This window comes from Micropterus salmoides, unplaced genomic scaffold (genome assembly GCF_014851395.1).
Source record: "Micropterus salmoides isolate LMB-PRFRI ecotype aquatic unplaced genomic scaffold, ASM1485139v1 Ms_hic_scaffold_18, whole genome shotgun sequence".
Taxonomy (NCBI): domain Eukaryota; kingdom Metazoa; phylum Chordata; class Actinopteri; order Centrarchiformes; family Centrarchidae; genus Micropterus; species Micropterus salmoides.
This window is the reverse complement of record NW_024040928.1, coordinates 9,762,613-9,775,599: the sequence shown is the minus strand read 5'-3', so window position 1 is coordinate 9,775,599 and position 12,987 is coordinate 9,762,613. Positions and strand designations below refer to the sequence as shown.

General features: G+C 39.0%; 1 protein-coding gene across 5 annotated transcripts in view; it reads right to left on the bottom strand.

Annotated features, from left to right (window-relative positions):
- Positions 1 to 12,987, bottom strand: part of LOC119908521 (1-phosphatidylinositol 4,5-bisphosphate phosphodiesterase beta-1) — a 167,013-nt gene that overhangs the window by 29,539 nt on the left and 124,487 nt on the right. For all 5 annotated transcript variants that reach the window (XR_005445302.1, XM_038726266.1, XM_038726264.1 and 2 more), the window contains 4 exons: positions 8,418 to 8,564; positions 6,988 to 7,145; positions 3,882 to 3,964; positions 3,529 to 3,613 (listed from right to left, as the gene is read on the bottom strand). Coding sequence is in view for 4 of the 5 variants with exons in the window: in XM_038726266.1 (XP_038582194.1) it covers positions 3,529 to 3,613; positions 3,882 to 3,964; positions 6,988 to 7,145; positions 8,418 to 8,564 (473 nt within the window). In the remaining variant the exon portion in view is untranslated. The remainder of the gene's footprint in view (positions 1 to 3,528; positions 3,614 to 3,881; positions 3,965 to 6,987; positions 7,146 to 8,417; positions 8,565 to 12,987) is intronic.

Sequence of the window (12,987 nt, the reverse complement as noted above, 5' to 3'; positions counted from 1 at the left end):
GGGTGAAGAAAATGACGAACACAGAGAGATTTTAAATAGGGTCATGTAAATAAAGAAAGACACAGGCACACAGGGAGTTAATGAGAAAGGTTTCTGCTGAGTAAAGTAATACTGTGTTGTATGATTATGTGATCTGTTGAAGGAAAGAAACGTTTAGAATTTTTTTTTTTGGTTACAAGCACTCTGAAAATTGTGACTAATGTTTTCAGGTTCCAAAATGTTGCTGTTTGGCTGAAGATTGCTTCATTATGTCATATTTTACAGTGGTTTGGAGACAAATTAGCTAATTACAGGAAGAATATACTGAAGTTGTTTACTGGAGTGTGTCACTGAAAATGTAAATTAATGGCAGTTATATAAAAAAAAAAAATCTAATTCTGCTCAAAATTCACCATGGAAGATTCTGCTGAGTTGAGCTTGTTAGTGACCGTGAGGATTAGCACAGAGAATTACAAACTCTTTTGATGTAACAGCTGAAAAGTTTACACTTTCTACATTAAAATCAGCTTCATGGAGGGAAACTGAGCGTTAAACACAAACATTCACCAAGGGAGCTGGCTAGAAGTAGGCAGATCTCTGACTTATTCATGGGGTACACAGCATTTGGTTCTAGTGTTTAGGGATATAAATAATGCATTATTGAGAAAGTCAGCAGTGATGTTGAATACACACATATACACTCAGTTTACAACATATTGGCTATAAACATAAGCAACCTTTAAACATATCTTACTTTTACTTCTTTGAAGAGCAAGGAAACAGTGATTCATACACCCAACTTTTTTCGGCCAAGATTTTCCACCCAACAACCAACTTTCCCTGCTGACACACATATATCCTTCTACACCTTCTACTGTTGTGGAAGTTGATAAAATCATGATTAGATGTCCTGTTTGCTTTGGCTTCACTCAAACAATTCCACTTACATGGAACCAGTGCACTACTGGATGGCACGTCACCTTAACTGAACTCAAATACGCAGCTTTAAACTTTATTAAACTACAATGCACACTGAAGGATTCAATTAAGCCCGCCCCCTCCCCTTTTTTTTTTGCTCAATTCTAATGAGGGAGTGAAAAAAATTAGACAGATTGTAGGAATATTAGCTCGGTACTTTCAAGCCTTGACATCTGACCAGAATGTTACTAACTACATTTACTCAAGTACTGTATAATTTTATGTACTTGTTCTTTATTTGAGTATTTCCATTTGATGCTTGTACTCCACTACATTTCATAGGGAAATATTAAAGTTTATACTCCACCACATTTATTTCACAGCTTTATTCTTAATACTTACAAAATATAGCTTTGGCAGCAAAATGCTAATTACACATTAAAGCATGATTCAAAATGATTCAGTAATAAAGTACAGTATATTTCATTCATACATTGACCTCAGTGTATACATGAAAATGCCACTTTTACTCCAGCAACAGATCTGAATACTTCTTCCAAGCTCCACATGTGTTTCAGGTGTCTGTGCAACCTCTTGCCGCCTCCAGCAGATTATAAGGTCAAGGTTCACCTTTATTGAACTTTGAACCTGTGTGAGTGTCTCTTGACAAGACTCTCCATTGTTAAGCCCATCTTAGAAAAGGTGGGCTACACAATTCCTTTAGGAAGTATTGCGTGTTTATGTTCTTGTTTGTGTAACTGTATGCTAAAAGAATATAGGTAGAAAACTAGGAGCATTAAGTGCAAGGACTGTGATAGTGTCATGAAGTCTTTGATTCAAGGTGTATCATCTTAAATTTGTGGAATGTTGTTGTTGCTCCCTTTGCTATCTCCTACAGCTAATGCTTGCTCTCATGTCTGCTTCCTGCGTGCGAGAACATCTTGCCTTGCCAATTCTGTTCCATCCGCGGCTTAAAACTAAGCCTCAACAAGACTGGACAAACTGCAAGAAAATAGCTTCATTTCTCAACATATTTCATATTTTTTCAGCAGTTATAATGAAAGCGTTTTGGCAATACAGCCTTCATCAGCATAATGAATGCAGCGATGAGAGCCATATACCAAACAAGAAAACATGTTCACAGCAAATCCAATTTTTAAGTAATGCCAGCTAATTTTGGAGAGAACAGACTGTTCTCAGTAAATAAAAATAAAAAATAACAAAATTGTCACCGGTCTCTTCTCCTATTCACGACGAATCATAGTTGTGTTGAGTCGAGATCGAGGAGGAGTTTGAATTTCTAAGGAAACTGTAATCCCCTTTATTCTCACTTTAGGCTCAGCTGGAACCAATCTAACTGTATTGCCCTATCTGCCCCTGCGCCTTTGGACTAACGGAGATGATATCCCATTCGATATGCTGTATAGACGGCTGTCTCAATGCCAGAGGGGAGTGGTTGTCATTGCACTCACCTTACCCAGTTATTACATGCTCAGTGGAAGAAATCTGATTCCTCAACGGTACTTTCCCTTTCTGTCTCTCTCTCTAATGTCTCCCTTGGTGTATATCTCCTCATATCTCTCTCCTTCCCCTTCCCTCTGCCACTCAAAAGGCTTCCCCCTGATAATACTTCAATGTCAAATCCAGTCAGAGGGCTGCTGGGAACTTAAGCTGCTCTGTAGTGTAATACCAACAGGGACAAGACATCCCTGGTGAAAAACGTGCAAGGAGTAAGTGCTATGTTAAAGTACATGTGTGCAGGGTCGTATAGGTGTTTTCATGAGTGCACACTATGAGAGGTGCGGGTGAGAGTTTGTGCAACAAGTGTCTACATTTGCCTCACGCAAGGGCCTGCGTCACTACACACAAAGACACCTTTGGGGAGAGAAAAAAAAGATTTTGGCCACAAAGACACAAAGCAAGCTTTTGACAGGTAGCCATGGCAACAGAGGAAGACAGATAACGGGCTGCCAAGAAAAGCAACGTTTAGATTACAGCGTAAAACACTTCCATTTAATCTTACACTGCTGTTGTTTGCAGTCTTTCCCATGATAACAGAGAGGTGATGCAGAGGAATAAAAATGACTGTGGGATGATTCATTTAAAAGTTGGCTTTCATGGCACGTAAATAGCCACAGGTATGCGTGTGCTTGTGATTGAAAACGAGAGAGAGAGAGAGAGAGAGAGAGAGAGAGAGAGAGAGATAAAGTCTAGGATGCCATTTAAGAGTGTGCCTGGAGTGACATAAAGAGGAAAAACAGTGACAATACATTTTTCCAGTTACCAGAGGGCATATCGATATGTTGCTGACCTGCTGGGTGAAAAAAAATTGATGGATACATATATGTGCGTACATGTTAGTGTGCAAAAAGTTGTGACTTTTTTCCTCGCAAATGTATATTTGTATGGCTGGCATGCTGGGCAGGAGTGTTCAAGGACACTTCTTTGGTGCACTCATCTGTGCGATAATATCTGCTGAATCCCTCACTGCTGGCCATGTCATATGTATCTGTGTGTGCGTGTTAGGAAGAGAGAGAGCATTAGAGAGTCGACGCAAGTGTGAATATGTGTGTGTGTGAGCGAGAGTGTGTGTGTGTGAAGGTTGTGTGTTTGAGCATCTTATGTACTCACAGGATATTTCTCCAGAGGTTCTGTCAGCAATGCTTCTCCAAATATTGACCGACAGTACTCTGCCATCTTAGCCTGCTGCTTTGGTCTGGGAGTCATCATGCACAAAAACACAGACACAGACACATACCATCATGGTTTCTCTACTAATATAAAGATATAGTGAATAAGTATGTTACTCCGAAGAAGGCCTTTGGAGCCTCTCCCTAAAACCTATACGTTTACACAGCTGTAACAAACAAAACGGCTGATTGGGCGTATTGATGAATAACCACCAAGTGATTGACAGCACTGATCATTAAGGTCGACAATCATTCTGTTTACTTTACACCCCCTGACATGAACTGCTGACTTACGAGTCCACGTGGTTCTCAAAAGACAGGATGATGGGGAAGGGCGAGGTCTTGAAGGCGCACTCTGCTATAGCCTCGATCACCTCCTAAAAACACACACACACAAAAAAAACAACTCAATATATGAAGTTGTGAATTCTGTTGAATACACACACCCGGGGAAGAATGTTATTATTATTTGAGTACTGTAATGCACATTAAAAACAATGCACGTCATTTATGCGATAATATGCTATAGAGTCACGAGAAAACAAAGCATTTCCAAACATGATCTCGTATACCAGCCAGATTCACAGCCATTTACAATGATATGATTATTATTATTATTTTTTTTTACATATCATTTACACTGGGGATGCTGGGGACATGTTCCCACCATATTTTGAAATGGCTGATTTTGTCCCCATCACTTTTTGAAAGCATTTGTTAAAAATGTTCTAAAAAATAGCACCAAGAAATGTTATCTAACAAATGAAAATGTTTTGAGAGAAGGTTGATTTGCACAATAAGAAAACATGCAATTCTATATAGTAAAAATAGACATTTCCACCGTAAATTGGAGCAGAAAATGTCTCCAGAATGCAGAAAATTACGAGTTTAATGCTAAAAATCTTCTGTTCTCGTGCATCGTCACGTCTCATGAACCAACTGTATCATCCTGCCCCTAATCTGAGCCCTTATGTCCCTTACTTGATGCCAAACCCTTCACAATACCATACACAATATTGTGAGTAGTTACTATGTAACGAGTGAGGAATGAATAATGACCTGATAGTTGATTGATAATATGTAGTTCCTGAATATCCCTGGATTGAGGACTCTATGAATGCTAATTGTGATAGAGAACAGTCTGAGATACTATTAATGAATCATTACACACTGATTTCTTCCTAAATATCTGTCAATCAACATACGAACATACTGACCACTCTCTTCATGAATAGTTCCTGATTAACTCTGAATAAGTCACTGAGCAGCACACAATTAGTAACGACCAGTTATGGGAGGCAAAATCATTAATTACTCATTACTTACTCTTACTTTTTGCGCACCCCCACAAGGGATATATTTTGCTGAGTAGTCCCTCGTACTTAATGATTACCTGATCATTAATTAACATGTTTGTGCCTCCCTCAAATAAAGTGGTACATGGTCTACTTGAGGGAGGCATAATCATGAGGTAAGAATTACTTAGCAACAACTCTGGGTAATGCATCACTTTACGTTGCTGATTAGTTTTTCACTTGTTCCTTAGTAACAACCCACACTTTTGTGTACCACCTGTTGAAATCAATGACTGTACTAGAGAGCAAGAGCGATAAGTGAAAATATGAAGAGAGTTTTTTCAGAAGTACAAAAAATACATTACTCTACAGCTTCTGCTGCTGGAAGAATTACATGGCTGTGTGTATCAAATGCTGGTTTCAGTATAAGTGTATCTGTGCGCAGTCAATATGATGGTAGATCTCTGGTTAATATTGTGAAAGAATATCCTGCAAAGTGTGCGCTCAGTCATTCATGTCCCACAAATTTCAGCGTGGATATGTTTATGGAAATAGCAGCTGAGCCACGATGCAGTGTCACTGCTCAAATCCAGCGAAGACAGTTGAACATGTGATATCGGTGATTTCTAAGCCACTGATTGTCTAAGTCAATTACACCATCATTGACAGTGGTACCAGTTCAGTTAATGCCTTCATTTCCATTTGCTCCATCTCCTCCAATAAAAATCTTCTATAACTCAAACCTCTCCATCTGCAGCTTTCTTCCATCCTGTCTTCATCAAGTCTTCCCTTTTTGTGTTTCACTCTCAGACTAATTCCATTAGGCTTGTTCTACTTCTTTTGTTACTCTCATTAGATCTAAATTTCCTCAATCAACAAATCCACCCACCTCTCCCTTTCTGTTTCTCTTGACACCTACTCTGCCCTTAGATTTTCACACCGTCCTCCTTTTCCTATAAATGTTTTTTTTCTCTGTCTTCTCACCTTTTGAGACTTCAATTAAGCGCCCCTCAGTGCTTCAGTTTAGGGCCATTTAGTGTGTCCCTGTCCCTTTCGATTTGCCATCTGTGGCATGCATGTCCCACTTTCTGTTTTTCCCCACTTCTTATTCAACTCTGCTTTTCTACATACTTACTTTTATCTTCTGTGTATGACTGTGTGTCTGTTTGCTTCTCTGTCCGTGTGTTTTATTCCCTGCTGTATACATGTTTTTTATTGGTAGTGGCAGAGTTTCCCATTATTTCACCAAATTCCAACAGCCTACCTAAGCAGGAGGGATTCACAGGAAAACGATGCATGCATGTAAGCATAATCATTTTTTATTTTGACAAGCGAGTGATAAGATGAGAACAAGATGGCTACAGTAAGCTGTTAGATAAAGAGCTGTAGACGACAGGCCATACACTCCCAGCTCTTCTTTAGTAAAACAACGTGAGTTTGTTGCACTGTAAACAGATGCATCACTTGTTCTTCTATTTTGTTTCGGACTAAGTAGCTGCTTAAGGAGTGTTTACTGCTGTATTAAACCGCACTTGCTGTTACCTCAAGTTATCACCGGTGTCGCCAAATCATCCAATACTGAAATCTTAAGGATTACAATTTTAAAGCAACAAATACATAAACCACCTACAGTGTGAAGATGACAATAGAGGCATATACATCTAAGCTACTGGTCAATTAGCTTTACTTTTTTAGTCCGAAACAAGTGTTTGCATTTTGTTGAGTGCATATGTTTGAAGACGGTGGCTGCCAAAACATGTACATAACCTCAAGTGTGCATGAGGGGGCAAAATCATGTTTGCTCAATAGAATCAATTGAGAACAAAGATGAAATCCAGGAGAAGAAACCCATTTAACCCTAAAATATCTAAAAACACAAAGTAACTAAAACACATAAGGTTGCAGGTGTTGGTCCAACCACAAATCGGCATGTGATCCAGTGAGTGAACATGTGTACAACATGTGAATTACATCATCTGTCCTCAAGGTCTGTTTACCCTGAACCCCCCTCACGGTGTCTATAGACAAAGACATTAGAATGTATCCTCACACAAAGATGTTTAAGTCTCTACTTCGCCTGTATCACTCTGCTCAACTCGTGTTACCTTAAAGGAGATTTCAGTTGTCATGGTGAAGCCATGAGTGATGACGGGCTCTTCTTCTGTGGTGCGACCCTTCCAGCAGTCCAGTTCAATGCAGCGGCACCCGGACAGGAGAACCTGCCTGTACATCTCCACTGAAGAGTTACCTGCAAGCTGGCCGGCTGTACTCCACACATAAGCAAGTAAACACACACACACACAAAAAAAGACAAACAGCACTTCAGGTTAACTGTTATATTGATCCCAAAAGTACCAGGAGGACTACAAAAGCATGTCCTCCCACTTTTCAAGAGCTCATTAACTGCATTAGTTGCTGATATGCAGTGAAAACAATACAATTGTCGTTATCTGAAGCAGGCAAATCTCATCGCCCTGTCACCATTAGCAAAGCAATTATCTCTTCACATTGGCAGCATGCTTTCCTGCAACATGGTGGGAACTGTGTCAAAGAGACAGGCAGATCAGTGTTCTCACTTCTCACAGCTGGCATCATTCATTTCCTCGCTTTTTTCCATTCCCTTTCTCATTTGTCCTGTCTTTCTTTTCTTCTGATAGACAGCCTTATCCGAACCCATTAGGGAAACACTTTTTTTTAACTAAATGAGTTGATGTGTTGTACACTGCATAAAACATTGCTTTAATTTACCATAGATCAATAGGATGAAATACATCAACATGAATGAACAAGCTGCACAAGCTTCTGTCAGTCTAATTATCCTGTGTGGAGTTCTCTTATAAAGTTGTGAAACACAAATACTGCAAGGACAGAAATGCATTCCGCCTTGCCAGACTCTCTGTTGTCTACAATAATATCATAATGTGTCACTATGAAAATACGTAAAAGAAAAACTGTTTGTTATGAGAGAATCAAGGACCCGCTGTTTGTTTTTCTCCTTTTTTCATTTTCTAGGCTATGAGTCTGGCCTATAAAAAAAATTCCATTTTTTACATCGCTGGTGAAATTTGATCCATTTGAAAGATTGAATCCGCTCCAGTTCCCCCCAGAATAGATTTGAATAGATGAATTCTAATATCCATTGAAGAGCAAATGGCCTCTGTATTGTGCCTGCCATGCTTGCGTCTTGCCGGGAGCCAGTTACTGTGACTACAAGTCTAAAGAAACATTTAACTCATGAATATCAATGAACTGAGTCTCATGGCATGACTTGATTGGATAACCTCTTGAGAGGTAACTCAAGAAAGGGGCCCTCATATGCACCGGCGCGTTTGATTGACTGATCTGCGAGGTATAAAGTTGGGTGTATTCACTTGTGCAACCATAATTGTATTTCTAAATTGTGTAGAAGAATAAAGGACGGGCATGTGCAATAAGTCAGGGGTAAAATCGAGTAGAGTGGTAATATGTGAGTGCAAACCAGACAGGGACAGACATAGTTAAGATACAAAACAGTCTTCGACTTCGACTTGTGTACCTGTGAGGTATGTGTTGTGTGAGGAGTTGATGAAATAGTGAGAGAGGGGAAGGGTCATGTCTTCGCTCTGGTCTAGCTTCTCGGGGGGGATGATGGTGTTCTCCTCCCCATTCAGATACCTGGCAAAGCCTTCCACTGAAATCTGACCTGCAAGGACGCAACAGCAACATGTTAAATAAAATTGTGTCTTTGAAAACTTTTTTTTGGTCCAGACAGTAACCAGGAAGTCAAAATCTCGTGCCTAAGCAGTTAAAGGATAAGTCTGATGATGTTCTTCATTTTTCTTATTGTCAACAAATTCCATGAAGAAAAAAAAATCCCAACAACAAATTCAACTAATAAAAAATTGATATTCATCTTTGCCATAGAGCTCCATTGTTGTCTACTCTCAACTCAGTGAGACCCACAGAAAACAATCCACAAATGTGTACTATGATGCGCAAATATTTTACTATCTACAAATATGTATTTTTACATTTGTGCTGTGTAAAATCATATCCACAAAAATACAGTGCAATTTGCAAATATGTACAATTTACTCTGTACACACATATTTTAATTTCACATACAAAGTGTTATTTATGCATTTGTGGATGTATTTTTACACACAAAACAGTTTTAGCACATTTGTGGATCATTTCCTGTCATTTTGCAGATCACGTTACATTTGTGACGTCCTTTTTACGCATTTGTGGAATTTTGTCCACTCCGTACCACAGAGATCTGTAAATAGAGATCTGTAAATGTGAGAGCAGTTTATTAGCTACACCAGCAGGTGGCGGTAGCGACATTGCCTATCATGAGTTGCAGTACCCAGGGTTATCTGTAGGAGACAACAACTTCTGCTTCTGCTGAACCACTGGACTCTACAAATTTTTCTGTATTCTGTATATTCCACAAATGATTTATTCTTGTTTGAGTAACATTTGCCAAGAACTACTATATATACACATACATATACACACACGCATATATATATATATATATATATATATATATATATATATATATATATATATATATATATATATATATATATATGTAACTGGTTAGTATGATCATGATTGTTTGGGTTAGTGAAGCCAGATGACAAAAAGATAGCCTGGTAATGTTGAACTTGCCTCATAGTACAGGCCCCCTGAGTCCTGTATTTGGGCAATAACTTAAAAGGACAACAACAGACATGTAGAATATCCATCTAACCTACATGAATAAAAAAGACTATTTTCCCTTTGCAATATTTTGTATGAAATATGTAACAGCCTTGAAAAAAAGAGTAAGTGTTTGTGTGTACACTATACTGCATACATGTACTGCAGGGCCATTCAAATAAGCAGTTGGAAGACAAAAATGTTCATAATCGCTAATTAACATTGAGATCACATTAGTACTTTAATTTAGCCTGAACCCTAATTCACTGTTTGCCGAAAGCCTTTGTAGTTAATCCTTAAAGCCTGTGCCTCAGTGTTTCAGTTTCTTAGATTTTACTGTGGGTGCTTACTCAGTTAGTCAGTTATTAGCCTTCATTAGAAATATTAAAGGTGTCTATGTGGATAAATGCATAATAAAATCTCTTGTTTTCACAGGTAGTTTACAATATAAATGTGCAGGGTCCACTAGCTGCTTCTCATCTGAGAAAGCTACACTACCCTTGAATTTGCGCTTTTCTTGTTTTGATTGTTTGTCAAGGTCACTCATGTTAAGCTTTGCCTTTTCACTGTCATCACTGAGCTCATGTCTTCACTAAACGTGAAGAAAACCTCCAATCATCCAGACAGAAGAATGTCCATACACATTAGCATACACATCATAGGCCACATCTGCATGGATTCAATTTTGTAGAATATATTATAACCAAAACACTGGTAACCACCTGCATCCACATTCACACACACACACACACACAAATTTGACGTTATGCTAAATATGCTAAATGATGCAAACTTGACGGGTGCCACAGGTCCCTCTGGCCACTTTATGCTAATTAATGCGGTTCCGCCCTCTGCAGAGTTGCTGTACTAATTAACGCTGGCTGGTGTCTGTGACATGTGAGCTCAGTCGCACTCAGTGTCTTACTCCCTGCTGACTGCCAGGACCTCCCATTGCCAGGCTGAGGCCTAACCTCTGTACCAATCACACTGACATAGACGCATTTTCCCCAGTTCCCAAGACATTTGTAGGTCAAACAGGGGAAAATGGTGTTAACATAGCTGGGATTAGAGATGTACTTGAGTGAGAATCTATAGTTGTTACTCTAAAGGTGATGCTTGAAAGGTGAAGCTGAATCTGAAAGGAAGAGTATAAAAGGGAACATTAAAGTTAAATAAAAAAGCTTTGGCTTTTGGCCACAATAAGGACTGCTGAGCTGAGAGGAAATAGCAAATGTATTCTACATGTATTCTAAAAGTAATGATAACCTGTAAGACAAGACTGGACACAAACTGACAAAATCAGTCACTGAAGATGAATTTGCAATGATATGCCACCATCCATTCGGGCTGCAAGGGACTTTAAGTGTCTTGTTCAATTTAGCATTTCATTCACCTGCATTCAAACTGTATCGGAAAATTTGAGCAAGCACAGACTAAAGTAGTCAAGGACAATGATAGAGCACTGAAAAGACAAACAAAAGGTCTAATATTCACAAACTCCAAACTGGAAATAGAGAAAGTGCAATAAAGAGAGTGAACAGAAAGGTAACTGTTTTCCCATTCCTCCTCCTAAATTACACAGGCTATTTTGAGGCAGACCTAAGGCACCCGATCTACTATCTCCAAATGAAGGTGTATGCACATGCATACTTATTGTGTACATGCATCCACATGATGCTTTTTCAGTGCAATCTAAAAGCACACGCTTAGTATGCACAAAGCCACCCACGTCCATTCCTATATGCATGTATGAGTGTCCTTGAGTGAGGAAAAACTGTGTGTATATGTGTGTGTTTGTGTGTGAAGGTAGCATGTGGACCCCTCAACAGAGCAGATGGCAGCACTTCCTCCGGCTAGATAAATACTTCACATGGGGAAATCTGTCACTGGGACAGAGAAGGACACGCTTCTAGAAAACCTGGGTCAGGCTGTAACCACAACATCGCAGTACGACTGCGTGACTGTGATCAGACTCAAACACAGGGTGGTCAAACTGGACATTTGAATGTGGTGTTATTATTTGAGCTAATGTAGGCACCTGTTATTCATTTTGTCACACATTTGGGGAAAAGTAGGTACTCTAGTAAGGAGAGTTTATTAAAGCGGCACTCGTGCTCTGCTTGAGTCAGTTGAGGTCAATTTAGTTTCAGTGTAATTAGCAATAAAATGTGCAAATGTGATTGACATATTAATGATATACTGAGCAAGTGTTTAGATAAACAGCCATTTCTGGCACCAAAGATTAGCATTTTTAAATTTTAAACAGGAACTCTATTTAATAATAGCCTCCAGACTATTTGTTTATTCTCCAAATACGTTTAAATATATTCAACCATGTACTAAACTTCAGATCTGCTGCATGGTGAGAAGTTTTAATGGACAGCTGTTTGTGGGTATATAATCTAATGATCCATTGCACTGCAAAGGTTTAGCACTGCTCCCAGTTGCTGCTTGGGAAACACACAGAAATTTAACAAATCATGTGGATGTGATAGTGTGATATTGTGAAACTCAGATGTAGTATTGATTGGAAGCTGTAGACATATGTCAATAAGCTCCATCCGTTTGAATGTCTGTGCACACAGATCCAATCTTTAACTCTTGTGGGACTCATGTAAGAACAACATTTACAGTACAAGAGGTCCTGACAGCAGCCCTTTTTTTACAGTGGTTCTTTCTTTGTTCATGAAGGAGGCAGCTGACAGTGGGAAAATAAAAAGTATAAACTAATCAAACACAAATAGAGTTAATCATGTTAACATGTTGTATTGTGCTTCCGAAATGGTTTGGCATAACACAGTAAAGGGAAAAAAACAAACAAACTAAGTGATTTGCATGAGAATAAATAGAACATGCTGGTCAAGTTGTATAACATGCTTTCCCGCAGAGATAACATTTGAATTGGCATATACCCGACCTTGATGCCTGATATCCTGTGTGGAATGTTCTCCCGTTATGGCAGCTCTCTGTCCACTGACACTTCAGGCAACATGAAAGCACGATGTGTAGCCAAATGCTGGCTCCCCTACACTCATCCATCTCGGTTGTTCATGACTTATTCTGTGCAAGATCTGATGCTCTAATACCACACCTAAAACTGCTTGTTTATGTACTTTTGCGTGTGCAGTTTTGTGATATTGAAGATGGTTATTATTTTCATTCATGTTGTTTGTTAGGACAATAAGTTTTAACATGTAGACTGATGCTGCTACCTACCATACAATACAGCAGCCCCATTAAGTAAATTGGGACACACATTCAATAATTTGCACTGCAAATACAGAAACACTACAAGTTGCCAAACTACTACTGGTTGCCTGGCAACTGCTCCAAGAAAATAGAAAAATAAAATTGTCCAGAACACATAACCCCCCATGAAACAGCTTTCATTTTTACATTTACACACACAAATGAGACCT